Genomic DNA, 25,467 nt, shown 5'->3' on the forward strand with positions numbered 1-25,467 from the left:
CCACACGAATGGTCCCCAGCTCTGCCGGTCCCTGCGCCTCAGAGGGCACTGAGGCCTCAGCTGCCTACCCCATCTCCTCCGCTGCTGGCCAGCTCTCCTCCCTGGCGTGGAGAGGCCTGTGTGCGAGCCCAGGGCACGCCTGGCTGTGTTTGGGGGCACTGGAGTCCCTCAGGGGTGAGACCAGCTAAAGAAGCATGTGGGTCCGGCTACAGTGGCTCAGCGTGAACCAGGAGGTCACGGTTCGGTTCCGACCGGGGCGCATGCCCAGGTTGCAGGCTCCATCCCCTGTAGGGGGCGTTCAGGAGGCAGCTTGTCAATGGTTCTCTGGCATCATTGATGTTTCTATCTCCCTCTCCCTCTCCCTTCCTCTGAAACCAATAAAAACACATTTTTTAAACAAGAAGACGCGTGCGGGCCTGGCTGCTGTCTTCACGACCACCTTTATTTTCAGCGCTGGCTGCCCTGAGGCACTGCCCGCCATGGGCAGCCCCGCCTCTGCCAGTGTGGCCTGGTCCCCACCCCATGCACCAGAGCAGCCTCAAGCCCTGCCCACTCCCTGCCCTGCGGAAGCCTCGTCCCCAGCTGCAAGCCCCCGTCCCCTGTCCTCTCCCTGGTGGCCCAGGCCTTCCCCAGTTGCACTCGGGGCTCCAGCGAGCGGCCCTGGGCCACCTGTCTTCTCCTCCAGGCGGCCCTCCAGCAGCAGGGGCTGGGCCCGGCCTCGGGAACCTGGGCCGAGTCGCGTCCTCCTCCTCCGGGAAGGCCTCGCCTAGGGGCCCAGGAAGTCCTCCTTCCGATAGCCCTTCTGCAATCAGGGGGGGGTGCGAGTGAGGGGGTGCCGGCCGCCCTGCACCCACGCCGCCCTCCCCGGGTGCTGGGGGGGACCCCGTGCCCTTGGCCTCCAATTCCACCCCCGTCTCCGAGCCCCGCCCCGTGGCCTGCCCGCCCCGATGCCAGAACCTACCGCCCGGAAGTCTCGGTGGAGCTTGTTGTACTGCCACAGGTTGGCCAAGAGGCTGGAGGCTGCCCGGGAGGACTTCTCGCTGTCGGGGCTGGGGGGTGAGGGCAGGGGTCAGCGAGGGACAGGCTCAGCCAGAAGGCGGGGGGTGGGGGGCCCGGGGGGCGCTCACCTGTCACGCTTCTTCTTGATGAAGACGAGCTTGCGGAGCCCGTCAAAGTACAGCAGGTCCCGGGCGGCGATGGGACTGGCCACCACCAGGTTGTTGAGCACCGCGATGATGTTCACCAGCACGTCCGCCGGCGGGCACTTCTCGCCCACGCTGCCCGGCAGCTTCTCGATCAGGTGACTCACCACCTTGGTGGCTGCGGGAGACCGGGAGGCGGGTCAGTGTCAGCCCCACTCCCAGCCCTTCTGCCCGCCAGCCCGCCAGCAGCCAGCCCGGCGGGGGCAGAGGCCACGGGGTGGGCGGGGGCAGAGCCGGGCGGGCGCAGACTCACACATCTCGTCCTTGTTCCTGGCGTTCCGGGACAGGTTTCGGATGAGGCCGGTCAGTGAGCGCAGCTGGTGGTGGTCGGCCGTGCGGACGCGGTCCAACAGCGGGTTCAGGATGCGCTCCTGCTCCAGGGCCAGGCGGCTGAGCACGCCCGCCCACTGCAGGCCGGAGAGGGGCTGGTGGGTGCAGGTGAAGGCGCCAGCGCCCCCTTGGCATCCCCGCAGCCGACCCCTGGGGAAACTGAGGCGGGACTGCCGGGACCTCACCAGGCGGGCCCCCCTGGACTTAGACCTGCTGGGCAGCTCCCCTCAGACCCAGCACAGCATCCCAGACACCCCCTCCTTCTGGTCCCTCCTGCCCAGCTCCGAGGCTGCCTTCCCTCCCTCCCTGGGTCGTTCTGGCCCATCCACAAGTTTGCATCCATCCCCCTGTCACTGTCCCTCTCCCAACAGACTGTCAACTCCCGGAGAGAAGGCTCTCACGCCCCGTGCCCCTACCCCCCCGCCCACCGTGTGTCCCCTGCGCGTGGCCAGGCATGGGTCCCGTCCGCCCGGGGCCCTGCTCGTGGCCTCACCCTGCGGTCGCCGGCGGTGATGTTCTGCAGGGCCCCGGCGGCCGCCTCCGTTGTGTGCCGGTTGAGCTCGCAGCGCTGCAGGAGGCGGTTGTACAGGCCCACAATCTGGGGGCTCCACAGCCACTCGAGGCCCTTGGGGTCCTTGGACACCTCGGCGAAGGTGAGTGCGTCGGCAGTGATGGGCAGCTGGGCGGTGGGCACAGAGGTCAGCCAGGGTCAGGCCAGGCCCCTGCTCCCGCCAGCCCAGGCCCGAGCCCACCTCTCGCAGCCGCCGGCTCTGTGGCGTGAAGCAGCCCACCACCTCGCTGGGGGGCGCCCCGGCCATGTCCCTGCGGCCCCGGCCCTCGAGGCGCTGCAGGGCTGACGGCGGCATCTCGTCGTACAGGCGGTAGGAAAGGTTCCTCAGCACGCACACAGCGTTCTCCACGCTCTGAGGGGGCGGACTGTGGTCAGAACGGGCTGGCACCTCCCCACTCCACCGGCCGCCCTCCCACCGGCCACCCCTCACCTTGTCCTCGCACTTGCCCACGTCCAGGGCCTGGTTGATGTAGGTGACCAGGGCGTCCACCAGCCCATGGCACTCACGCATCTTCTGGCGAGTGGCCTGGGAGGCCGAGCTGAGGTTCCTGCGGGTGGAGGCAGATCAGAGACCCCCCCAGGGACCCCGGGAGGAGCCCACCCCACGGAGACCTGAGCCCGAGGGCTAAAATCCTTAGTGCCCGCCCCCTTCTCCCCCTGCACTGGGCCCCTCGGCACCTCCTGCCCCTGGTCCCTGGTCCCACTGCATCCCCCTCCCCTCCTAGGAATGTCAGATCAGGTGCCTGATTTAATGAAACCTGAGCCTGCAGGCCCAGAGTCCACTGACATCACACCTGGCAGCCACAGCTGGCACCGGACCCACTGCGCCAGCACCTCTGTCTTTTAGTTTTTAAATATAATTTTACTGATTTCAGAGAGGAAGGGAGAGGGAGAGAGAAACATCAATGATGAGAATCATGGATCGCCTGCCTCCTGCACGCCCCACACTGGGGATGGAGCCTGCAACCTGGGCCTGTGCCCTGACCTCCTGGTTCATAGGTCGATGCTCAACCACTGAGCCACACTGGCTGCCTCAGTACCTGGGTCTTGCTTGGTTGACTGCTTCTCTGCCTCCTCTTTCAGCCCCCCCAGCACCCGCTCTCCCTGGCATCCTGGCATCCTCTCCCACCCCGCTCCTGGGTGCCCCTGAGGAAGCCCCGCCCCCCGCGCCCCTGGGAAAGCCCCGCCTTGCGCCCCTGGGGAAGCCCCGCTCCTGCACCCGAGGAAGCCCCGCCCCTGCACCTGAGGAAGTCCCGCCCCCGCACCTGGGAAGCCCCTCCCCCTCCCCTGGGGAAGCCCCGCCCCGTGCGCCCCTGGGGAAGTCCCGCCCCCGCACCGGAGGAAGCCCCGCCCCTCCCCTGGGAAGCCCCGCCCCCGCACCCGAGGAAGCCCCGCCCCCTCCCCTGGGAAGCCCCGCCCCCTCCCCTGGGAAGCCCCGCCCCCTCCCCTGGGAAGCCCCGCACCTGAGGAAGCCCCGCCCCCTCCCTGGGAAGCCCCTCCCCGCACCTGAGGAAGCCCCCGCCCCCTCCCTGGGAAGCCCCGCCCCCGCACCTGAGGAAGCCCGTGGCGTTGTAGAAGATCTCCGCCTCGGAGGCGTTCTGCTGGATGAGGGGCGGCCCCCCGGCCCCCGAGAGGGGGCTCAGCACCAGGTCTGTGAGCTGCTCCAGCGTGTCCCGGGCCAGGCGGTCCTTTAGGTGGTCGCTGGAGGACAGGTTCCACAGGATGCCTGGGCGGGGAGGCCGAGGCCTGGTCAGGGGCGCCCGCCACCCTCCGGCTCTCCCGGGGAGGGTGGGAGGAAGCGTGTAACCTCTCCCGGGGCTGCGCCTGGGCCCGGGGTGGGGAGCCTCCCTGCGCGCCCCCTGGGGACAGCTGGCGTGCGGCCCGGGGACCTGGCCCTGGGCACTGGAGACCCGCCCCAGGGTAGTCACGGGACCAGAGGTGGGACAGGGCGGGCAGGCGGAGACGGGACAGGAGAAGGACACAGCAGAGGGGTGGCCGCGGCCCGGCACCTGTGACGTTCTTGCGCAGCTCGTCGTCCTGCTCGCGCAGCGTCCGCAGCAGCTCGAAGATGCCGTTCTCCTCCACCAGGGCCAGCTTGTTGTCCGCGTTGTCGTAGATGAGGTTGCGCATGGCGCCCGTGGCGTGGCGCTGCACCTCCTGGTTGGCGTGGTTGAAGAGCTTCACCAGCCGGGGCACGGCCTGAAGACTGCGGGCCTGCAGGCACAGCACGCGCTGTTAGCCCACGTGTGCACACTGTAAGGCGTGTGCACAGGTGTGCAGAGGCATACAAAGGTGTGCAGGCGTGTGCAGAGGTGTGCAGGCGTGTGCAGAGGTGTGCAGAGGTGTGCAGGCATGTAAGAGGTGTGCAGGTGTGTACAGAGGTGTGCAGGCATGTGCAGAGGTGTGCAGAGGTGTGCAGGCATGTAAGAGGTGTGCAGGTGTGTACAGAGGTGTGCAGGCATGTAAGAGGTGTGCAGGTGTGTACAGAGGTGTGCAGCCGTGTGCAGAGGTGTGCAGGTGTGTGCAGGTGTGTGCAGAGGTATGCAGGCATGTAAGAGGTGTGCAGGTGTGTACAGAGGTGTGCAGGCGTTTAAGAGGTGTGCAGAGGTGTGCAGGCATGTAAGAGGTGTGCAGGTGTGTACAGAGGTGTGCAGGCATGTGCAGAGGTGTGCAGAGGTGTGCAGGCATGTGCAGAGGTGTGCAGGTGTGTACAGAGGTGTGCAGGCATGTGCAGAGGTGTGCAGGCATGTAAGAGGTGTGCAGGCGTGTACAGAGGTGTGCAGGCATGTAAGAGGTGTGCAGGTGTGTACAGAGGTGTGCAGGCGTGTACAGAGGTGTGCAGGTGTGTGCAGAGGTGTGCAGAGGTGTGCAGGTGTGCAGGGGGATACAGAATGCAGGTATAGGCAGGTGTGTGCAGGTGTGTAGAGGTGTGCTGACGAATGCAGGTGTATACAGGTGTGTGCAGAGTTGTGCAGTGTATGCAGACATATGCAAACCACTCCCTCCTGCTCCTCCTCTGCTGAGGAGACTCTGGCAAATGAAGCCAGCACAGTCCCCTGGGGTCAGGGAGGGTGGTCATGAACCAGAGGTCAGGAAGGGTGATCAGGGGCCAGAGGTCAGGGAGGGTGGTCATGAACCAGAGGTCAGGGAGGGTAGTCAGGGGCCAGAGGTCAGGGAGGGTGATCAGGGGCCAGAGGTCAGGGAGGGTGGTCAGGGGACACAGGTCAGGGAGGGTGGTCATGAACCAGAGGTCAGGGAGGGTGATCAGGGGCCAGAGGTCAGGGAGAGTGGTCAGGGGCCAGAGGTCAGGGAGGGTGGTCAGGGGCCCCAGGTCAGGGAGGGTGGTCAGGGGCCAGAGGTCAGGGAGGGTGGTCAGGGGCCCCAGGTCAGGGAGGGTGGTCAGGGGCCAGAGGTCAGGGAGAGTGATCAGGGGCCAGAGGTCAGGGAGGGTGGTCAGGGGCCAGAGGTCAGGGAGGGTGGTCAGGGGCCAGAGGTCAGGGAGGGTGATCAGGGGCCAGAGGTCAGGGAGGGTGGTCAGGGGACACAGGTCAGGGAGGGTTGTCAGGGGCCAGAGGTCAGGGAGGGTGGTCAGGAGCCAGAGGACAAGGAGGGTGGGGTCACAGGGGTGTCGCAGGGCAGTCACCTGCTTCTTGGCCGCCGCATCGCTGTAGCACTTGTGCTGGATGTAGGCTGCGCCCAGCACCTGCAGGTTGGGGTCTGAGGCCATGAGGTACTTCACTGCCGATGGCAAGTCAATGTCGTCGAAGCTGCAGAGACAAGGGTCCAGGGTCAGGCTGAGCTGGGGACGGCGGGGTTGAGGCAGCCGCCCCCTCCCGGCCAGGCCCGCTCACCCGCTGCTGAGCCGCTGGAGAGCGCGCTGGCCGCCGTAGCTGTCCAGCCCGCGCACGTCGGGCAGGTGGCCCGCGTCGCCCAGGCTGAGGCTGAGGCTGCGCACGGACGGCGCTCGGGCCACGGGCTCCAGGACGCCGGGCACGGCGCCCGCCCCCACGCGGCTGCGGTGGCTGCTCTGGAACCGCTGCAGCGTCCGCATGGCCGGGGCGCGGATAGTCCGGCTGGGCGGGCCGTCGGCGGCCTCGGGCCAGTCCAGGCCCCCTGCCCGCCCGGAGCTGGCGCTGGCGCTGGCGCTGGCCTGGCGCTCATAGGCGAAGGCCCTGTAGGCGGCGGCGGCGGCGGGCTCCAGCTGCTCCGACAGCACGCTGCAGTGGTCGTCCAGGCCCCCGGGCCCCAGCCGCAGCGAGCGGAGGGACAAGGTGTCGTAGTCCACCCGGCCGCCCCCCCCACCACGCTCGTGGTAGGACATGGGCCGAGGGGGCATGGGTGCGGCGGGCAGGGCTCCCCCGTACCCCACGGCCCCAAAGGCGCTGCCCCCGTTGTGGGCAGAGCTCAGCCTCCGACTGCAGCTCAGGTCCACGGCCGAGCGGGAGGACCAGGTGGCCGGGCTATAGGCGGGCTTGGCGATGGGCCGGAAGGTCTGTGGGCGGGATGGGGATGGCCGTGAGTGGGGGCCGGGCTCTCCCTGACCCTGGGGACCGCAGCCGCCCCCAGAGCCTCCCCCATGTGACCGCAGAGCCCAGACTCTCCAGGCTGGCGCGGGTGTCACTCACCGAGGTGCTGTCCCCACTCAGGCCCTGGGAGCGGGAGCTGAAGCCGGCCTGCAGGGTGTGGTACTGGCCCCGGGATGCGCCTGTGGACAAGGGCTGTGGTAGCTTGGCCCGGCTCACGGCCTCCGGCCTCTCCTCCTGCACCCTGGGACCCACTGGGGGGTGTTGATGGGGGTGTCTTGACTCTGGTTCCTGCCATCTGTCTCCACTGACGCCAGCCCTGGTGGTCCCTCTCCCACAGCCCCACTCACCTCCAGCTGTGCTGGGGGACAGACATGCTCACCCCATGACCTCCCAGTCCCCTGGGCAGTGAGCCCGGGACTCCTGCATCAGCTCTCCAATCTGCAGGGCTCAGGGCCTGGCCCCCTCCTCCAGGCAGCCACACTGACCTCCTGCAAGCCGGTCCTGGGCTCTGGTCAATAGGGGTGAGGCTTCGCTCACACAGTCTCCCTGGACCAGTCTGGCCTGAGGTGCATTCCCCTGTCCCACCTGGCAGAGCCACACCCGCCCCGTCCGACACACTGACTGAGGGCACTGGCGCCAGCCCGACTCCACAGCGAGTGGACAGACCGGTGGGTGGGTGGGTGGGTGGCGGAGGGAGGGTGGAGAGACAGGAGACAGACCCATGTGAGGATGGACAGACAGACTGAGGGTGATGGCATAGCTAAGCCTGGAGGATGGAGGGTGGGAAGGATGGTGAGCAGGCAGCTGGGTAGCAGACGGCGGGGGGCGGGGGGGGGGGCAGACAGATGGGTGGGGTGTGGGTGGTCAGATGGGTGGGTGGGTAGATGATGGGGACATAGGCAGAGCAGAGAGACAGACCAGGCTGGGTTGGTGCCTGGGTGATGCGAGGAGCAGGGACTTTTGACCGGAAGGTGCTGCCTGGGGGGTCAGCCTCTGCCAGGGTCCCTGCTGGGGCCACACCTGTGGGTGAAGAGTCTCATCTGCCCAGAGGACTCAGGGTGGTGAAGGGAGGGCCTGTGCCTTCCGGATTGTCCAGACCCGCCCTGGTTAATGAGGCTTCTAGCTATTAACTCTTTGACGCTAGTGAGGCTCAGCCTGGGGGGGGGGCACGCCCCCACCCCAAATTATAATCTTCCTGCGCCTAATTGGCAGGGCAGCCAGGGTGTTAATTAACTGCTCCCTGTGCCATCCTCCGCCCTCTGACCCCTGGGCACCAACTAGGCCACCACTGAGGATGAGGCTGGGAGGACAGGGGAGGAAGGACCTGGGAGTCCAGGCTGCCTGGTGGCCCCTATGCTGTGGACCGGGGTCTCCGGCCCGCACATCCTGGGAGGTTCATCTTACTGTCTAACTGGTCCCAGTTGCTGTGGCTCAGTGAGGAGGACATGGCATTAGCATTCATGCAGGCACACACACTCACATCACACGGATGCACACACATCCATGGGCACACATCACACATCACACGGGACACACACACATCACACGGGACACACACATCCATGGACATACTCACATCACATGGGATGGACACACATCCATGGACACACTCACATCACACGGATGCACACACATCCATGGACACACTCACATCACACGGATGCACACATATCCATGGACACACTCATATCATATGGGAAGGACACACATCCATGGACACACGTTCACAGGGTACACACACACACACACACACACACACACACACACACACACATGGGTGGAACCAGGATTCCTGCACAGGGCAGGCTGCCTGGCACCGGGGCCCCCCACCCTCTGTTCTCATGGAGAGTATCTGGGTCACTCCAGGGGCCTCCCCTGCAATCCCGCAGGGGCCCTGCTCAGACCAGCAGGCGATGGCTCCCGTCCAGGATTCCCAGACCTGCTGGGAATGTTTCTGCTTCTGTTTGTCTGCTCCTTCCCGTGGGGCATGGGGGTGGGGAGGGGGCTGGAGTCTCTCTCCTGGGGCTGCCCTGTGTCTGCCTGTGTCTGGGACCATGTGTGAGCCTGTCATGGGGAAGGGACGTGTGTACATTCTGGGTTTGCCCCGAGATGGGCCTGGCTGGCTCGCCATGTGCTGCTCTTCCTGTGGGCCGGCCCCCCAGGGGCTCAGGGCTGAGGGCAGTTGGGCCCCCCCCAGGCTCGGCGGGAGGATCCGGGGTCCCAGTAGGTGCTGAGAGGCCCCACCCATGGCTTCTCCCACGCCCGCCAGGGCGGGGCGGGTGACTCAGGGCAGGCCTCAGTGAGTCAGGGAGCTGAACCCTGAGCCAGCCCCATGCAGGCCTCTGGCCCTGGCACCACCCCGCCCGCCGCCCGCCTGCCGCAGCGGCCTCTGCGCCTCCACCGCCCGGAGCCCACCCTGCCGGCCCCCGCCTACCTCGGGCCGCCCTGGTGACCCCGTCGGGCTCGGTGGTCCCGTTGTGCCGGGGCTGCTGGCCCAGCTGCAGGAGGCGGGCGCGGACCTGCTCCTGAACGCGGGCGGCTCGCAGGCGCTCGGCCTCCGGACCCTCGGCGCCCCGGCGGTCCAGCTGCAGGTCCGAGGGCAGCGCCAGGGAGCACACCCCGGCCTCGGGCTGCAGGGCCGACAGCAGGAAGTTACCGTCCTGCATGGCGGCGGGCGCGGCGCTGGGTCTGCCAGGCCTGGGCCGCCTCGGCCGCCTCCAGCCTGAACTGTCTTCAGTCTCGTCCCGGGCCGCCCTGTCCCTGAAGTCCCCTCCCCGCTGGCCTCACCCAGAGCCGCGGGAGACAGGTGCCCGCCCAGCCCAGCTCGCAGGGGGCGGGGACACCTGGCCAGGTGGGAGGGAGGGGCCGCGCCTGCTTCGGGCGGAATTCGGGCGGAAGAACCGGCCTCTGGTGGCCCCGGTCCCGGCCTGGCCGCCCCTCCTCCAGCCCATCCCGGGCCGGGCCCAGATTTGTTCCCTCCGTGAAGGCCCCCCAGGCCTGGGGTGGCGTGGGCTCACTGGGCCCCACTGTGCCATGGCCCGCCGCCTCCAGGAGCCTGTGGGGCACTGTCCCTCCCTGGGGGTGGGGGTGGGCCTAGGCAGGGGTTGGCGTTAAGAGTCACCATTAGGGCCAGGGTCAGTGCTGAGGGTCGGGCTGAGGATAAAGGGCTTAAGAGGGGCTTTAGGGTGGGAGGGGCCTGGGAGCCTGGTTGCCATCCTTGGCGCCTGGGAGGCCCCGGAAGCTCGCCTAGGGTATGGCAACTCCAGATCTCGGTCCCCAGATGCTGGAAGTCACCTTCCCCTCCCCCACACTCTGCAGAGGCCCCAGGGCCGGCTGGGCCCTCGGGCCCCCTCCCAGGCTCCTGCCACCCGGGCTAAGGGGGTGGGAAGCCATTTCCAACCCGTGAGTCAGGGCAGTGATGCGAAGAGCAGGCGGGGCTGCCCCAGGGGGCTGACTCAGAGGGGCCCTCCTCCCAGTCTCCTGTGCAGAATCCAGGAGTCCCATAAAGCCCCAACTTAGAGGTGTCGGAGAGGTGGGGGGAGGCCCTGAGGGTCCCCCTGAGTCCCTCCCCAGCTGGACCAGCGTCTCTAAGGCCGCCTGCCCGGGAGGCCTGGCTTGGACCCAGCAGAGGCCCCTGGTACCCTGAGTGAGGCTGGGGGGAGGGGGGAGCTCACGTACCTCCTGGTTCTCCTGGCACAGTCCTAGGGGACCCCTCTAACGAAGAGCCTCTCTGCTCCTGCCCTAGGGCCCTCTCTTCAATGGTAGGGACCCCCCCCCCCCATTGCCTTAATCTGCAAGGGGTCCTGGCAGGGACTGGGTGCCAGATGGTAATGGTGCCCGGGGCGGAGCCTGGGGGGACCAGCGGGAGGTCAGTGTGGGGGGGGGGACCGGGATTGGTCAGAGGCGGGGGCGGGGGGGGGACGGTACAGAGGGTCCCTGGAAAGGTCAGGGCGGAGGCTGGGGTGGGGACCTACCCGGGTGGTGGTCGGGACGCTGCGGGGCCCTCGGCTCATCCTGGCAGCTGCTGCTGGCTGAGGGGTCCCCGGTTCCGTCCCAGGCCCAGCGAGCTCGTCCGTCCGGGGAGGCCTCTCACAGCAGGGCCGAGTGTGGGGGCACGGAGGGCGGGGTGGGAACGCCCGCACACCCAGCTCATCAGACCGGTTGCTTCCCGGGGAGACGTGTTTTGTGTGGAAAAATCCTGGGAGACAAGTTTGTGCGGCGCCGAGCGCACCTGGAGGCGCACGCACGCCCGGACACGGCCAGGCCCGCCCTCCGCGGGGGTCCAGCCGGTCTCCCTGGGCCCTGGCGGCCAGGCCTGGCCCAGGGCTGGGGCAGGTTCCGGGCGGAGGTCTGGCAGGCTTGTGAGGAGAGGCTTGGGTGGACGGGGCTCTGGTGGGGTCCCTGCCACGGGCGGGAGAGGGGTGCCGGTGGGGGTGGCCCCATTTTCAACACTCGGCAGGGCCCCGGGGCCAGTTCGGTGAAGCTCCTGCTCTCTTGGCAGGGAGGGGCCTGTGGAGCCCTGGTTACCATCTGTGGTGCTTCGGTGCCCAAAGCTGTAAGGAGCCCCCCTGAGGACATGTGACCCCCCCAACCATGGGACCTCGAGCCTCTGTGACTGGGATCTCCGGAGAGCCTGGGGTCACTTTTTCTAATTGCTGCAGGGCCAGTGGGACTGGCCATGGCCTGGACCTGCCCCCACTGCTCTCACCCCAGGCTGGAGCCCCTCCGACCCTGGACCAGCCCAGTTCGGTCCTCCGCTCCCCAGACCCAGGGTGTGGGGTGAGCACAGGGGGCGTGGTGGCTCCGGAGGAGGCAGGTCTGTGGCAGAGGGAGGAGGATTCACCCAGAAGCTTGGAGACAGCCCGTGCAGCCCACTGTGGGCCAGACTCCGTGGTCTGCATTTAACCCCTCCCTGGGCCTTTGATGCAGCATCAGGGCGCGAACCTGGAACCTGAGGGCCTGGAAGGGTGAGTGACTCTTACTGGGGAGGCGGAGGCTGGGGGCGCTGGGCAGGGGGAGCTCAGGGGAGGCCCGATGGGGGAAGGTTAGCCCTGACACCCCTTTATCCGACGGCAGAAAGGATGGGCTGGGGCGCCTACTAAAGTGGGGACTCCCAGCGACTGTCACACCGTCCCTGAAAGAGGAGTTGGGGAAAGAGAACGGGGAATGGGGGGCGGGGGGGGGGCGTATGAGAAGCCTCAGGGCCTAGAGCTGGAATGGGGTGGTGGAGGAGGACCCTAGAGCTGCTTGGTGACTTGAAGCTGGGGGAGGGGCACAGAGGGCAGCCTGCCCCTTCCCACGGTGGGGAGCCCGAAGGGGGTTGTTAGGAGCAGAGGTGGGGAGGAAAGCTTGAAGATATTAACAGCAAAATAATATTCAGAACAAAATTCAGGTGCGCGCAGGCGCACAGAGAAGCAGTGCAGGTGGGGGTGGGCTCAGCCTGCAGGTGGGGCGGGGTCGAGCTGCCGGACCGGGTTTGGGGCGCAGCTTGCCCTCCAGGCCCCCAGAGGTGCGGCATCTGCTGCCTCTGGGCCCCGACTCTGGGAATTCGGGCGCTTTGTGCCGCACCCACGCTCCCAAACCTTCCGGACTTCCCGCCTCCTTGTCGGTTTGGGCGCCCTCCAAGGCCAGCCCAGTCCCCGTCTTCTCCACGGAGCCTACCTGGATTTCGCCCCGGCCCCCCCTAACCTGCGGTGACCCTGGGTGGGGCCCCCTGACCTGGCATCCTCGGGGGGGGGCCCCCTCCTTCCACCTTGTGTCTTTGGTGTGGAAGGTACTTGAAAGGTACTGGCCCTAATAGGCCCCAGGTGGTACCTTCATCCACTCCCACCCCCACCCGCCCACCTGTCACTCATCCTGAGCACCGGCTCATCGCTGGGAAAGGTGTGCGTGACCGTGATAGACACAGCTTCTCACAGGAGCCCCGTTAGGGTCTGCGGTGAGGGGGGCGCGGAGGGGGGTACAGACAATGACCAAGCACAGTGGCCCACAAGCAGTGATGCCTGGCAAGACGGAGGGGCATCTGGGAGCCTCTGAGACCCTTTATCGGCTCAGGCAGAGGGAGGGGCTGGCGGAGGCCCCAGCAGGAACCCGCTTGGCCCGGGAGGACCCAGAATGGAATGGTGGCTGGAGCCGCGGCCGGGCCAGCACCGAGTAGGAGCAGCAGTGGAGTCCTGGGTGCTTTCCAGCAGGGGAGCGGCTGTTAGATTTGTGTTCAAAGGAGCACCAGCCTCGGTGAGGAGCGTGAACGAAGGGAAGCAGAGGCCAGTGGGGAGGGGTGGCCTGGCCCTGGGGGGGGCAGCGAGCTGGGAGATAGGCAGCTGGTGCCCTTCCCGGCAGGGTTTCTCCTTCTCTCCCCCTGGCACCGGAGGAGTGAAAGCCGATGCCACCTCCGGCAGAGTCCCGAGAAAACGGGTGATGAGGGTGCACGCGCTCGCTGGGTTCATGAGGACTGCCCAGCACCAGGCGGGTGTGGAAAACGTCGCACTCCGTCTAATCCTACGGGCACCCCAGGAGGCCAAGTGCAACCGCCTCCCTTTCCTTTTTTTCTAAATCCTCACCCGAGGATATCTTCCCATTGATTTTTACAAAGAGTGGAAAAGAGAGGGAAAGACAGAAACATTGATGTGAGAGAGACACAGCGATGGGTCGCCTCCTGCACATGCCCTGACCAGGGCCAGCCTGCAACTGAGGCATGTGCCCTTGACCCAATCGAACCCACGACCCTTCGGTCCACAGGCCGATGCTCTATCCACGGAGCCACACCAGCGAGGGCGCACTGATTTTTAGAGAGTGGAAGAGAGGATGTCCGAGGCCCTTCCCCTCCGGCCCCACCCAGAGGCTGCGAGGGGAAGGAGGCCAAGGGGACAGTGGTCTTGGAGGTGGAGGGAGGGGTCAGCGTGACCACTGCAGCTGCGGGCCAGAAAGGCCATCAGGAGCAGGGCCCGGGCCACCCACAGGCGCAGGGCTCTCGGCATCGCCGAGGCCACCTGTCCTCCCAAGAGAGCCAGGCAGAGGACCAGTCAGAACTAAAAAAAATATTTCATTTCATTCTGAATAAAAAATGGAACAGACGGAAATCCTGAAAACAATGGCATCGCTACAGCAAAATTTCACAGAAATCATCGCACAGAGTGTGGGGACGAGCTGCCCGACCTGCTCTGTCCAGGCAGCCCCCCTGGGGAGGGGCGCGAGCGGCTGCGGTCTGGGGGCGCCAGAGAGGGGCAGGCACGGGGGAGTGGGGCAGTGCCCTGTGGTGAGGCCCTGGGTCCCAGGAACCAGGCTCAGGACTGCAGCAGTGGCTGGGCGGGTGTCCTCCCTCAGGCTCCCTCCGCCTGGGAGCTCTTGTGGCCACGGCCACGGCCACGCGTGGCCCACATGCCCCGCCGGGAGTGGTAGTGGTGGTAGAAGTTCCTCAGGCGCAGCCGCTCCACCTCCAGCCCCGCCTGCAGGACCCTGGGTGGAGACGGGGGTCAGGGCTGGGGGCGGTCAGGGCTGTGCTGCGCGGCAGGACCCTGGGGTGGGGAGTGGTTTCGGGGCCGGGTGGGCACAGGCTCTCTGCAGGCGAGCAGGCCCTGGGTGAGGGAGGAAGATGGGAGGCCTGCCTCCACGAGGGTGGGGTCACCTGTCCAGGAGCTCCCAGTCCTCGCCGCCCCACTGGTCCCGGAACTCCTCCGTGTTCATGCCTCCGACGCGGTCGAAGTCCGACTTGTAGATCCCGAAGAGGCCGAAGCCGTTCACCTCCCAGTACCCTGGGCGGGAGGGTGCCCTTCAGACATCAGGCCTGGGAGGCCTCCCCAGACCTCAGGGGGCTCCCGGGTCACCCTTCCGTGCTGGTCATAACCTGGGAACCCTGCACACGCTGGAGTGCTGGGGGCTTGGGAGAGGCCCCCAGGTTTGAGCCGGGGATGGTGGGACTCGGCCATTACCGTGCGGGTCGGCGGGCGAGCTCCCGCAGCCCAGGCGCATGACCACGGGGGCGAAGGCCAGCCTGCCCTCCACGCAGTGCTTGCGGATGGCGTCCAGGATGTTGGGGGGGAAGTGGATGTGCAGGTCGCAGAGGAACACGATGCTGCTGGCGTCCTGGAGGCCGCGGGGGTCAGGGAGCTGCCCTGGGGGAAAGGCCAGTCCTCCCCTGCCCCCCCTCCAACTTCACGCACCTCCACCGCGTCCACTCCGGCCTGCAGCCCCGCCGAGCGCTCGAAGTTCCCGGCTCGCCTCAGGTACTGGTACCTGGGGGCAGGGGCAGGTTTAATTCCTGCGGCAGAAAACGCCACCTCCCCAGGAGGGGAGACCCGTGTGGAGTGTGCGTGGGGTGGGCGCGTTACCGGGGCAGCCGCGCCACGCGCAGGGCCCGCTCCACGTCCATGTCCTCGCTCTCGAAGTCCACCAGGACGACGCTGAAGCGCGAGTCCCCGGTGCGCGCGTGCAGCGCCGCCATGTCCGCCAGGAACTGGGCCACCCAGCGCGCCTGGTTCTTCACTGGGGGGCGAGGGGCCACCGAGCCAGCTGCACCCCCCGCCCCCGCGCGGTGCCCGCCCAGACCAGTGGCGCTCCCGCCCCTTCCCGCGAGGCCCCGGGAGCGCCCGCCGCACCTGGCACGATGAAGTGGACCATCACGTCCTGGCGCCAGGCCAGGCGCAGCGGCCGGCAGAGCTCGGGGCGGCCGTCGGGGCGCGCGGAGGCGGAGGCGGAGGCGGAGGCGGAGGCGGAGGGGGCGGCGGCCGCGGGCTCCGGACTCGCCTCGTCCCAGTCCGCGTCCCCGGCTCGGGCGCCCGGCAGCCGCAGGAACACGTACTCCGACAGGCGCCGGCGGCCGCCCCCGCGCTCCTGCAGCTCCAGCTCCAGCAGGAAGCGGCTCCCGCGCGCCGAGTCGCGGCGCTTCTCCACGTTCACGATCCGCAGGAGCGCGTAGTGCCTGCAGGCGGGGCCGGGTCAGCCCCGGCTGCCCTCCGCGTTGCGCCCCACCACACCTTGCACCCCGGGCAGTTCCCAGGAGGGGGCCCACACTGCCCCCCTCCCAGGGCAGCCCAGGCGATCTGTCCTCTCTTCTTTCCGACGCGCCCAGGACCCAGTGGCACCCACCACACACAGGACCGGTCCCTGTGTCTAACCGCGTCCTAGGACCGGAAGTGTCTCCAGCCCGAGGCCTCAGTACCCCCCACACTGCACCAGCCGAGGTCCCTTCCTATGGGGTCCTGGTCCTGGGGTGTCCTCATCCTCCCAGCTCCTCTGAGAAGCCGCCTTCGGCCTCCCTGGCCCCGGGGCAGGGCTGTCCTGGTCCAAGCCAGTGGGCCTGCCCCCAGCCCTTCCCCTTCGATCCTCCCTGCTGAGCCCCTTCCCTTCCCTCCACTCTGCCCCTCTTTAAAAAAATATATTCTTATTGATTTCAGAGATCAAGGGAGAGGGAGAGGGATAGGGAGAGGGAGAGGGAGAAACAGCAATGATGAGAATCATTGATCAGCTGCCTCTGCCTCCTGCACGCCTCCCACTGGGGAGGGAGCCCACAACCAGGCCTGTGCCCTGACCTGGAATTGACCCGGGACCTCCTGGTTCCTAGGTGGGGGCCGGGCACCCACTCTGCCTTCACACTCCCTGCCCCCTGCCTCTGGCAGAGGCTCCTCTGGTCCTGGGAAAGCAGGGCCCTAACCTTCGGCTACATGGGCCCTTTGCCAGCAGCGCCCCCACCCTGGGAGCTTGTGTGACTCCCCCTTCCACCCCTCCTATCTCCACCGCCATCTCCCTAAAAGCAGGGACGTTCTGCCCCAAATGCTCTGGGTCTGTCTGCACTCTCGTTCTTGGGGTCACAGCCATGACCCCTGTGTACTGAACAGACCCCCGTATGCCCGGGGGACCCCGAGCTGCTCTCAGGCTTAGAGCCGAGGGCAGGGTGTCCTCTCCGCCACCTAGAATCGGATCTCCCCACCTCCAGAGTCCAGGCCACCCATCACCGCCATGGTCACGGTCACAGCACGCCTGCCCGTCATGTCCCCGGGGGTCCCCTCCCGTCCACGGCAGCAACACGTCCGTCTTCAACCCGCACAGTCAAACTCCATCCTGCGCAAAGCCTGGCCTCACAGGCCAGAGGAACGAGTCCCCGAGGGGCTTTCAGGGCCCAGCACCAGGCCCTGCCCTCAGCCTGGGCACAACCCTGAGAGCCCCCATGCCTCCAGGAGGCCAAACCGGCCCGGCGCCTGGGTGAGACCCCAGAGGAGGCTGAGGCAGGAGCCCTGCGCCTTCCCTGGCGTGGGGGGGGGGGGGGGGGGCCCTGTTGGAAGGCCCAGCAGGACTGCGCCAGAGGCGGGGCTGGGCACTGAGCTTGGCCTTCGGGGTGTCTGCCTGGAGGAGGGGCCTGGGAGGCTCAGGGGGAGCTCTGGGTCCAGGGCCAGGGGAGGCCACCTCCAGACCAGCTCTGGGGAAGGTCCGGGGGCGCCAGGGGGCAGGGCTCCGCCGCCGCCCCTACCCGCTGTGGCGCGCGTTGAGCCGCTCCATGTACTGAGCCACCACGTCCACCGCCTCGGCCTCGGGCAGCTGCAGGTTCCCGGACACGTTGCAGCGCAGGTCGTTCCAGTCGGAGCGCAGCAGCTCGAAGTCCACGGCGCCCACGCTGAACGTGCGCTGCCAGTCAATGGCCTCCTCGCGCCAGCGGCCCGCCGCCGGGCCCGCCGCCTCCTCGCTGTCCTCCGAGGCGGCCTCGTCCTCCGGGGGCGCGTCCTCCTCCCCTTCCTCCTCCTCCTCCTCCTCCCCCCCAGGCAGCTGCGGCCGGGACGCCTGGGACACGCTCAGGAAGGAGGTGGCGGGCCGCGCCTCGGAGGACGCGTTCAGGTTCTCCGAGTTCTCCGTGGGGGCCCGGGGGCCCTCCCGGCTCCCAGGCGTGGCCGGCGCCCAGGCGGGGGGCTGGGGCTCTGGGGCCCGGGAGCCGCCGGTCCTGTGGCCTCGAGGCCGGGGTGGGCGGGGGGGCGCCCGCAGCCGCACCCCGGGCAGGGGTCGGGGGCGCAGGAAGAGGCCAGGGAAAGGCGGCCAGAGCCCCCCGCCTGCGCGGAGCGGCGCCAGGGCCCGAGCAGGCGCCCGTGGGCCCGGCCGCACCCGCGTCACGTAGACCTTTGGGGGCGGCTGCGCTGCGGCCGCGGAGCGTGGGGGCGGGGGGCGGCCCAGGAGGAGGGGCCGCGGGGGTGCGGCCCGGGGCGCCCAGCTGAGCGCCCGGGAGCGCCTGGAGGTGCGCTCCGGTTCCGGGCGGGGAGGCGTGGACGCGGCGGGGGTCGCTCGGGCCTCTGTGGGGGCCGCAGGGGTGGGGAGTCGGCGGCTGCTCTGTCTCGGGGCCCCCTCCGTGGGCTCCAGACTGTTGAGCAGCTCCCCCTCCTCCTCCTCCTCCTCCAGGAAGTCTGCGGAGAGTGGGCTTCAGCCTGACACCCCCACGGGGCGCCGGCGGGGCGGGGCGCTGGGGGACGCGCACAGGGACTCACCGTCGGGGTTGAGGAAGAGGAAGGCCCGGCGCTGCACCTGCTCGTCCTCCTCCCCCGCCTCCTCCCGGTCCATCTTCATGTACTTGTAGAACCCGAACCTGAGGGGCAGTGAGGGGCGGGCGAGGGGCAGGTGAGGGGCAGTGAGGCGCGGGCGAGGGGCAGGTGAGGGGCAGTGAGGGGCGGGCGAGGGGCAGGTGGGCGGGCGAGGGGCAGGTGTCAGAGGCTCGCAGAGGCCTCGCCCCCTTCCCCGCCCCCACCCACCTCTCCAGGTACAGCGGCGACTCCCGGTAGAAGCACTTGTTGTCCGTCTCCATGTGCGTGAGGCGCGTGCGGTCGTTGGGGTACACGAAGGACAGGTACACCTGGGGCGCAGAGGGCGCAGGCGGCTGGAGGGGCCGGGCGTCCCGTCCGGGTGGGCAAGGCAGGGCCGGCCTCGGGCAGCCTGGGGGGGACTTACAAACTGCAGGCCCTGGTATCTCGCGATGGGGAAGTCCTTGACCACATAGGTGGGCGCGTAGGCGCACGGCTCCAGCACGTCCTCCAGGCTCGAGGGCTCCAGGCGCGGCGCTGCGGGACAGGTGGTCAGAGCGCCACCCAGACGACCCCCCGCCCCGCTTCCCCCGCCCCACGGCCCCCGCTCACTGAGGAAGAAGGTGTCTCGGGGGTCTGGCCTCAGCATGTCGGCTCTGGGCTCCTCTGGCGGCAGGCGCCCCCCCACGTGGCTGGCTGGGGACTGGGGAACATGGGCCACGTGGTCCATCTTCAGGGAGGACTCATCTGGGGGCGGAGGGATGTGTGGGGTCCCCAGAACCCCATCACCCCTCCCTGCCTAGAGGCCTCCCCAAAGAGACCACCCACCAGGAGCCCCACCCCCTCCCCAGAGAGACCACCCACCAGGAGCCCGACCCCTTCCCCAAAGAGACCACCCACCAGGAGCCCCACCCGCTCCCCAGAGAGACCACCCACCAGGAGCCCCACCCCCTCCCCAGAGAGACCACCCACCAGGAGCCCCACCCCCTCCCCAGAGAGACCATCCACCAGGAGCCCAACCCCCTCCCCAGAGAGACCACCCTCCAGGAGCCCGCTGGCTCCCCAGAGGCCCACTCGCACCTGTGTACAGGGAGAGGTGAGCAGGGCCTATGACCTCAAACTTCAGGCCAGGCAGGAAGGCTCGCCACTGGGGGTGGAGAGGGTGGTCAGGGCCGGAGGGAGGGGTGGGGAGAGCATGGCTTGGAGAGCGAGGCATGGGGCTTCCCTGATAGGGCAGTGGGGAACTAGTGGGGGCCACCCCTTCAAGGATGCAGGAAGCTCTGAGGTGGATGGGCCAGGAGTCCTGGGAAGGGGCAGGGAAGCGGTGGGTGATCCAGGAAGCTGGGGGCCTGGCACAGTTAAGGGCACCCATGCCCCATTCAAGCCCTTCCTGACCCCCAGAGTGCTCCCTCACCTCTGGCTATGGTCCCCCCACACACACCTGCAGCCACTGCTCTCCTGGGGGCCATGCTGGCCCCCTTCTCTCCCCCCTCCTGGAGCTGCTCCTCAGTCTCCTTTGCAGACCCTGTCCCTCCCACTCCTCTCAAGTTGGGGTTCCTGGGGGCTGTCCTGGGCCCTCTCCCCTTCCCAGCTCACTCTGGGCCCTGTCAACTACCCACCCCCAGCTTCTGCAAGGTCACCCCAAACCTGTGTCTCAGCCTGGACCCTCTGCCGAGCTGAGCTTGGGTGACACCCACCACATACACCAGACACCTGCGACATCCCGGAGCTGGGGAGGGGGGCGCCCTGGTCCACCAGGTCACCGGCCCACACTCAGGTCACACTCGGCCCAACTCAGGTCACGCTCAGCCAGCGTCCTGCCACTCTTTCATCCCCAGCCTGGACCAGGGACCCATGGTCCCGCACAAGCCCCCACTTCTCTCCACACCGCGGCCGGCGGCTGTCCGGGATGCTCCAGGTGCTCCTGGTGCACCCCGCCCCGGACCCTCCCCCCACTGGGTCTCCCTGTGAGCCTCTCAACTACGCACGGGCCACTTCCTCCAGGCAGCCTCCCAGCAGTGCTGCCTGCCTGTCCCCTAAGTGGCTGCCATGGCAACTAGACAGGAAGCTCCTGGGAGGTCCGCAGGCATCTTCCCTTTGGTGGGGGGGCGTGGAGGGGAGGTGGGGGGGGTGGGGGGGGGCGCACTCACACCCACTTCCACGTGGTCGGAGCCTCGGTCGTCCTGCTTGTGTAGCAGCTCAAAGTAGTACCTCCGGGAGGCCATGAGCCTGGGGACACGCGGAGTCAGGGGACGGGCCTGCCGCGCCCCAAGAACCCCAGGCAGATGGAGCCCGGGGGCGGGGCTCAGGGCCTGCTCCTTGGGGATGGCGGTGTGCAGGGCAGCCGGATGCAGCGTGATGTCACCCAGGCCCTCACGCACACGCATGCACACGTGCGCACGCGCACGCCCAGCCACTCACCGCCTGGGTTTGGACATCTGGGAGCTGAACTTGGTGAACTCTCCAGGCGCCGTCCACTCCGAGCCAGTCTGGGGGGTGGAGAGGGTCACCCGGTCCATGGGAGCATCACCCCACCCCATCCCCATCCCCACCCCGTCCCGCCCCACCCTGTCCCTAAGACGCTGAGGAGACGGGACGAGGCCACAGGAAGCCCAGCGGAGAGAGGCAGGTGTGGATGGAGGGCAGGGCTGGGGCCAGGGCTGGAGTGGGGGTACCTTGCCCACAAAGGCCACCAGCTGGGCACCTGCCGGGCTCTCATTTGGGCTCAGCCAGAACTCAGAGTTGTCGTCGGAAGCCACAGAGAACTGGACGTCTCCTAGGGCACAGGCCGGGGCTCAGGAGCTGTGGGCCTTCGGGACGCCCCCCCTCATGCCCCGGCCCCCTGGCCCCGCCCCCCGCACCATCTCTCGCCGGGTGGAGGAAGCCGAAGATCCGGAGTCCGTAGTTCTTCCACTTGGGGGACACAGCCAGCTTCTTCACAGTGGTGCGCGTCTGGGGGCAGCGACCTCTAACGTCAGTGCCCCCTCAACCCACCCGGGAGCCAGCTGTTCCCTGCACGCCCCCCTACCCCCGAACTCACGTGAGGGAACAGCGGGAAGTGCAGGTTCCTCCTCAGATGGCCCACGGCGCCCCCGCACCAGTCCTCGAACACGTGCAGGTTCACCTGCCCTTTGTACTGGGGGGGAGGGGGTCTTACTTTCCACACCGCCCCCCAGCCTTCCCCGGGCCAGGCAGGCTGCAGAGCTCACCTCCTCCCGCCAGGGGGGTGCTTGATGCGTGAGGTTCAGGGGGGGCAGCCCTCCGGCTCCCCCAGAAAACAGCGTGTTCAGGTCCTGGCTGTTGGGCTACAGGAAAGGGCAGAGGGTCAGAGCTGGGAAACGTCCCATAACCACACCCCTGCCCAGCCCGGCGTGCAGCCCCACGCCCACATGTGCCCACGTCCGGCCGCACCCTCCACGCACACAGCCCACACGGTGGCCGCAGGGTCCCATGTGCAGAACACAGGTGCTCGCCCCCGGCCCCGCTCACCGCCTGCTCCTCCTCGCGACTCTCGCTGGAGTCCTCTGCCCTCTGCGTGGACAGTGCAGCCCGGGCCCCCCGGCCGGCCGTCACACCGCTCAGCCTCTCACTGTCTGTGGGGGACACTCGGGGTGTGGCCAGGGCCCAGGCCTTCTCCGAGGCTACAGCCCCGCCGCTGGGTCAGGCACCCCATCCCACATGGCTGGGCCAGGGCAGGAAGGCCAGTGTCTCCTGCTGGGGCCCCTTCTCCCTGATGCTCCCCTGTCTACCAGCCGCCCCCGCCCCCCTTCACTGGGACAAGTACTGGGTCCTCTCCCCACATCCTTCTGGGGGGCGGTGCTAGAGCCTCTGCCTGGACTTCCCAGCCCCTTGGCAGCTGAGGCGAGGGAGCAGTCAACCCCTTTGTGTGCACATGCTAGTGTGTATGTGCGCACACACCATCTGGCCATCCTCATCGGTGGCTCCACCTCCAGGAAGACCCCCAGGGCTGCCCTGTGCCCTCAGCACTTTTCCCCTGCGTGGGGATGTCTTGGGTCTGCCTCCTTCCAGAACGGAGCGCTAGGGGTTGGCTAGTGCCGGAGCTGGTTGTCTGGAGGCTAAGCCACCCCAGCCATGGCCATGCCACCTGCTGCCCCTGAGGCGGGGTCTGGGACCAAAGGAGGCCTGGCACCAGCCGGGGCACAGAGGGACAGGCACGCTGGGCTGGGCTGGCTGCTGGCGGGTGCGAGGTCAGGGAGGCCCGGGAGGGACACTGTCCCTGGGGACCGTGCCCAGGTGTGACTGGACGGCTCCAGTTTCACGACCCCCCACCCCTCCTGGAGCACCTCCCGGGGACCCCGACCCAGGAGCCCCCACTGCTCCAGGGCCAAGCCTGGGCTTTCACATCCATGCCCGTCCCTCAGTCCAGACCCCCCTGGACTCCTGTGTGGACACAATCGTCTTGGGCCCCGTCTCTGGGGAAGGTGGCCGCCTGTGGTCTCCCGTCTGTGAGACCCTGTGGCTCCTGCCCCCCTGGTCCTCACCCCCGTCTCTATCCAGCCGCGAGGTGAGCCCCCAGGGCCTCCCAGCCAACCCCACAGCCTGGCCCGAGGCTCACTCCCGCCAAGCTGTCTGTGGGCCTTGGGGTGCAGCGGGGTCCCTGCAGGGCTCAGCCCAGCCCAGGTCCACACAGGCCCCCAGTGCACGGGCTGCGGATCCCGGGGAGTGACGGCCACAGACCCGTCAGGATGGGCCTGTCCAGCTGCTGCCCTGGAAGGTGCCGCACGACGCTTAATCGTCCAGGACCCTGAACAGCTCCTGCCCACCCGGTTCCATGGTCTCAGAAGTGGGGTTCCCATGCCTCCACCCCTCCCTTCTGCTGAGCTAGACTCCCTGGCTGAGCAGGAAGCTGGTTGGGGAGGACTGTGGTTGCTCAGAAAACCACGCAGGCGGCTCAGGCAGGGGCTGGTTTTGCTCTGTGTCACACTCGGGGGTCCTGCCTCAGGTGCTGCTAGTTGGGGTGTCCCCGGGTCACGCTCGGGGGTCCTGCCTCAGGGTGCTGTCAGCTGGAGGGGCGGTGGTGGCTCTTTTAGGGGCTGAGCGGCGCTGGAGGCCTCGAGCGCCTGGGTCTGTGAGGCCAGGTGTTGAGGACACCACAGGGGGCAGGGGGGGCCTCAGCAAGTGGGGGTGCAAATGAGGCTGAGGCAGGTGGGGGTGCGAATGAGGCTGAACGGGGAGGTTTGGCCTGGCTGGAGGGGCCCCCGATGTGGTGAGTCAAAGTCACTCTTCTAAGTCCTTGGGAGGGAAGACGCTCACCCCGGCCCGGCCTCAGGACGCCTCACTGCCTTGAGGAGGGCCGGCAGCCTGCTGCATGCTTCCTGCCCTGAGGTGTTCCCTCCCCTCCATCCTCCTGGGGGCTCCAGGTATCCTGTCCCCCCTCCTCATCGCCCTCCGGGTTCTCCTGCTGTTGGAATGCTGTTCCCCAATGTGTCAAAGGTCACCTCCTCCAAGAGGCCCCCCAGGATTCCCCTGGCTCTTTCCCGCTGGAGTGTGAGTGCCGGGAGCCAGGGCGAGTTCGCCCAAGGCCGATCCCCAACGCAGCCCAGGTCCCAGGTCACCCGGGCACCCCTCTAGGGAGCCTTCCAACTGACGGGTCAGCTCGCACCAACCTCCCGGACCCCCCGCCCCCAGCCCCGCAGGTGGGGAAAGAAGCTCCGCTATGGATGGGCAAGTGGCTGAAGCAGCAGCCGCTCGGCTCCTGGAATTCCCAGGGCAGGGCCTGCGGGGACCCCCCCCCCCCTGGGAGCCCCGTAGCCCTGTCACCCTGGCTCCAGGCCAGACCCCAGTCCGCCGAGTTCAGGGGCGCTCCCGGGAGGGTCGGCTCCTCGCTGATGACGTCACCGGGCGTCCGGGACCCGCCGCGCCCCCCGCCCCGATGTCGCGAGCTGGGAGCGGCGGAGGGCAGACGGGGCTGCAGGCGGGTCTGGCCCGCGCCGGGAGCCGGGCGCCGGGCGCGGTGGGAGGACCGGGACCGCGCTGCTCGGGCCCCCCGCCCCGCCCCGCCCCCGCCCCGGCCGCGCCGCCCGTACCTCGCCCGGAGCCCAGCCGCTGGCGCGGCGCGCGGCCGGGGCGGCCGGGGCTCAGGCGGCCGTAGGTGAGCCACGCGGCGCAGGTGAGCAGCAGCAGCAGCAGCAGCAGCTTGACCTGCTTGCGGAGCTTCTTCACCGGGAACCACGGCATCGCGGCCCCGCCCGCCCGCCCGCCCGGCCGGCCGCGCTCAGCGGCGCCGCTGCGGTGCCGGTCCCCCGCGCTCCCCGCGCCGCGCCCTCCGGCCCCGCATGGCCCTTTGTCCGCCGCCGCGGCCCCCGGCTGCGGCCGCGAACCCGGGGCGGCCCTTGGCCGCGGGCCCGGGGTGGGCGGCGGAGCGGCTCCGGCGGCGCCCCCGCGCGCCGCTCGGGCTCCACGCTCCCGGGGCCGCGGCGGGACCGAGCGGCATCCACGCTGCCAGGCTGCCCCCCGAGACGCGGCCCGGCCTGCGCGCGGCGCCAGCCAATCGGGTCCCGGCGGCGCGCGGGAAGCCAATCCCGGCTCGGGAGGCGGGCCGCCGTGCGGGGCTGTGCCGGGCGCCGGGCGCCACGCAACGCGCGCGCATCCACCTGGGCTCGCCGGCCGCGCGGCGCGGGGGCGCGGGGATCCGGGACGCGGAGGGAGGGGCGCTGGGCGGTGCGGAGGCCCTGGGGTTGGAGGGACGGGTCAGAGCTGCAGGGGCGGGGGACGGCGCGGGGCAGGGAAACGGGTCCGGGGAGAGCTGGGGCAGGTGGTGCGGGGCTCCGGCGCAGAGGACCGAGGCCCGGACGCTCAGGATGGGAGAGGACAGGCGCGGACACAGCGGGGCCGGAGGGTGGGAGAAGTGGAGGGGACGGGACCGGCGGGAACGCAGGGCGGGCACCAGGGTGTGGAGGGCTGGAGTCCGTGGGAGGTGCAGGCTGTGGGTGGGGGCGGCAGGAGCGCACCGGGGACAGGGGGAGGGGAGGGGAGGGCGCGGGGCTTGGTGGATGCAGGGGAGGCGGGAGATGTGGGACAGCCTGGTCTTGGAGTTGGAGCAGCCCCTCTGCGAACAGCCAACCAGAAGGAGTGGCTCTCAAGGTGAAGGGAGAGAGGAAGGGGGACCGAGGCGGCTGGGCTGGGTCAGCGATGAGGATGGTGGGGGGCTGGGTGCGCAGGGCCAACAGCTGGTGGAGGGTGTCTGAGGGGGGTCTCAGCACAGGCTTCGCCCTGAGAAGGATGAGGAGCCACCAAGGGATCCGACTTGGGGGCCAGGTGGGCAGGGCAGTGCGTGGAGGTGGAAGGAGAGGCCCAGGCAGAAGGGGCAGGACCCACGGGAAGGA

The 25,467-nt window shown here is 68.6% G+C and overlaps 2 protein-coding genes and 1 long non-coding RNA gene across 6 annotated transcripts; 1 reads left to right on the top strand and 2 right to left on the bottom strand.

Annotated features, from left to right (window-relative positions):
• Positions 1–421: 421 nt before the first annotated feature.
• Positions 422–9,402, bottom strand: PKP3 (plakophilin 3). Its single transcript, XM_036295686.1, has 13 exons — positions 9,064–9,402; positions 6,729–6,808; positions 5,955–6,595; positions 5,747–5,870; positions 4,113–4,317; positions 3,655–3,829; positions 2,534–2,651; positions 2,285–2,455; positions 2,026–2,211; positions 1,456–1,609; positions 1,128–1,320; positions 962–1,049; positions 422–802 (listed from the first exon to the last, which is right to left on the bottom strand). Exons 1-13 carry the CDS (start codon positions 9,293–9,295, stop codon positions 767–769), a joined length of 2,403 nt encoding a protein of 800 aa, XP_036151579.1. The 5' UTR covers positions 9,296–9,402; the 3' UTR covers positions 422–766.
• Positions 9,403–10,581: 1,179 nt separating this feature from the next.
• On the top strand, positions 10,582–13,284 carry LOC118649012. Of its 2 annotated transcripts, none has more exons than XR_004965543.1 (3): positions 10,582–10,990; positions 11,131–11,596; positions 12,684–13,284. It is a non-coding gene; the product is annotated as an uncharacterized LOC118649012 (long non-coding RNA). The 2 variants fall into 2 exon arrangements; XR_004965542.1 differs by having other exon boundaries at positions 10,584–11,596; positions 12,684–12,863; positions 12,969–13,284.
• Positions 13,285–13,651: 367 nt separating this feature from the next.
• On the bottom strand, positions 13,652–24,583 carry B4GALNT4 (beta-1,4-N-acetyl-galactosaminyltransferase 4). Of its 3 annotated transcripts, none has more exons than XM_036295689.1 (20): positions 24,169–24,583; positions 21,611–21,714; positions 21,331–21,426; positions 21,162–21,257; positions 20,983–21,073; positions 20,797–20,897; positions 20,543–20,610; positions 20,272–20,350; positions 19,202–19,268; positions 18,734–18,868; positions 18,549–18,658; positions 18,353–18,453; positions 18,092–18,189; positions 17,092–18,010; positions 15,224–15,546; positions 14,957–15,110; positions 14,789–14,861; positions 14,558–14,711; positions 14,254–14,380; positions 13,652–14,074 (listed from the first exon to the last, which is right to left on the bottom strand). In XM_036295689.1, exons 1-20 carry the CDS (start codon positions 24,317–24,319, stop codon positions 14,044–14,046), a joined length of 3,078 nt encoding a protein of 1,025 aa, XP_036151582.1. In that variant the 5' UTR covers positions 24,320–24,583; the 3' UTR covers positions 13,652–14,043. The 3 variants fall into 3 exon arrangements, with proteins under 3 accessions (XP_036151582.1, XP_036151581.1, XP_036151583.1); XM_036295688.1 differs by having other exon boundaries at positions 13,652–14,084; XM_036295690.1 differs by lacking the exons at positions 21,162–21,257; positions 21,331–21,426; positions 21,611–21,714; positions 24,169–24,583 and having other exon boundaries at positions 13,652–14,084; positions 20,826–20,897.
• Between the last annotated feature and the right edge of the window lie 884 nt (positions 24,584–25,467).

The sequence above is a fragment of the Myotis myotis genome, unplaced genomic scaffold (assembly GCF_014108235.1).
Source record: "Myotis myotis isolate mMyoMyo1 unplaced genomic scaffold, mMyoMyo1.p scaffold_m19_p_27, whole genome shotgun sequence".
In the NCBI taxonomy this organism is placed as follows: Eukaryota; Metazoa; Chordata; class Mammalia; order Chiroptera; family Vespertilionidae; genus Myotis; species Myotis myotis.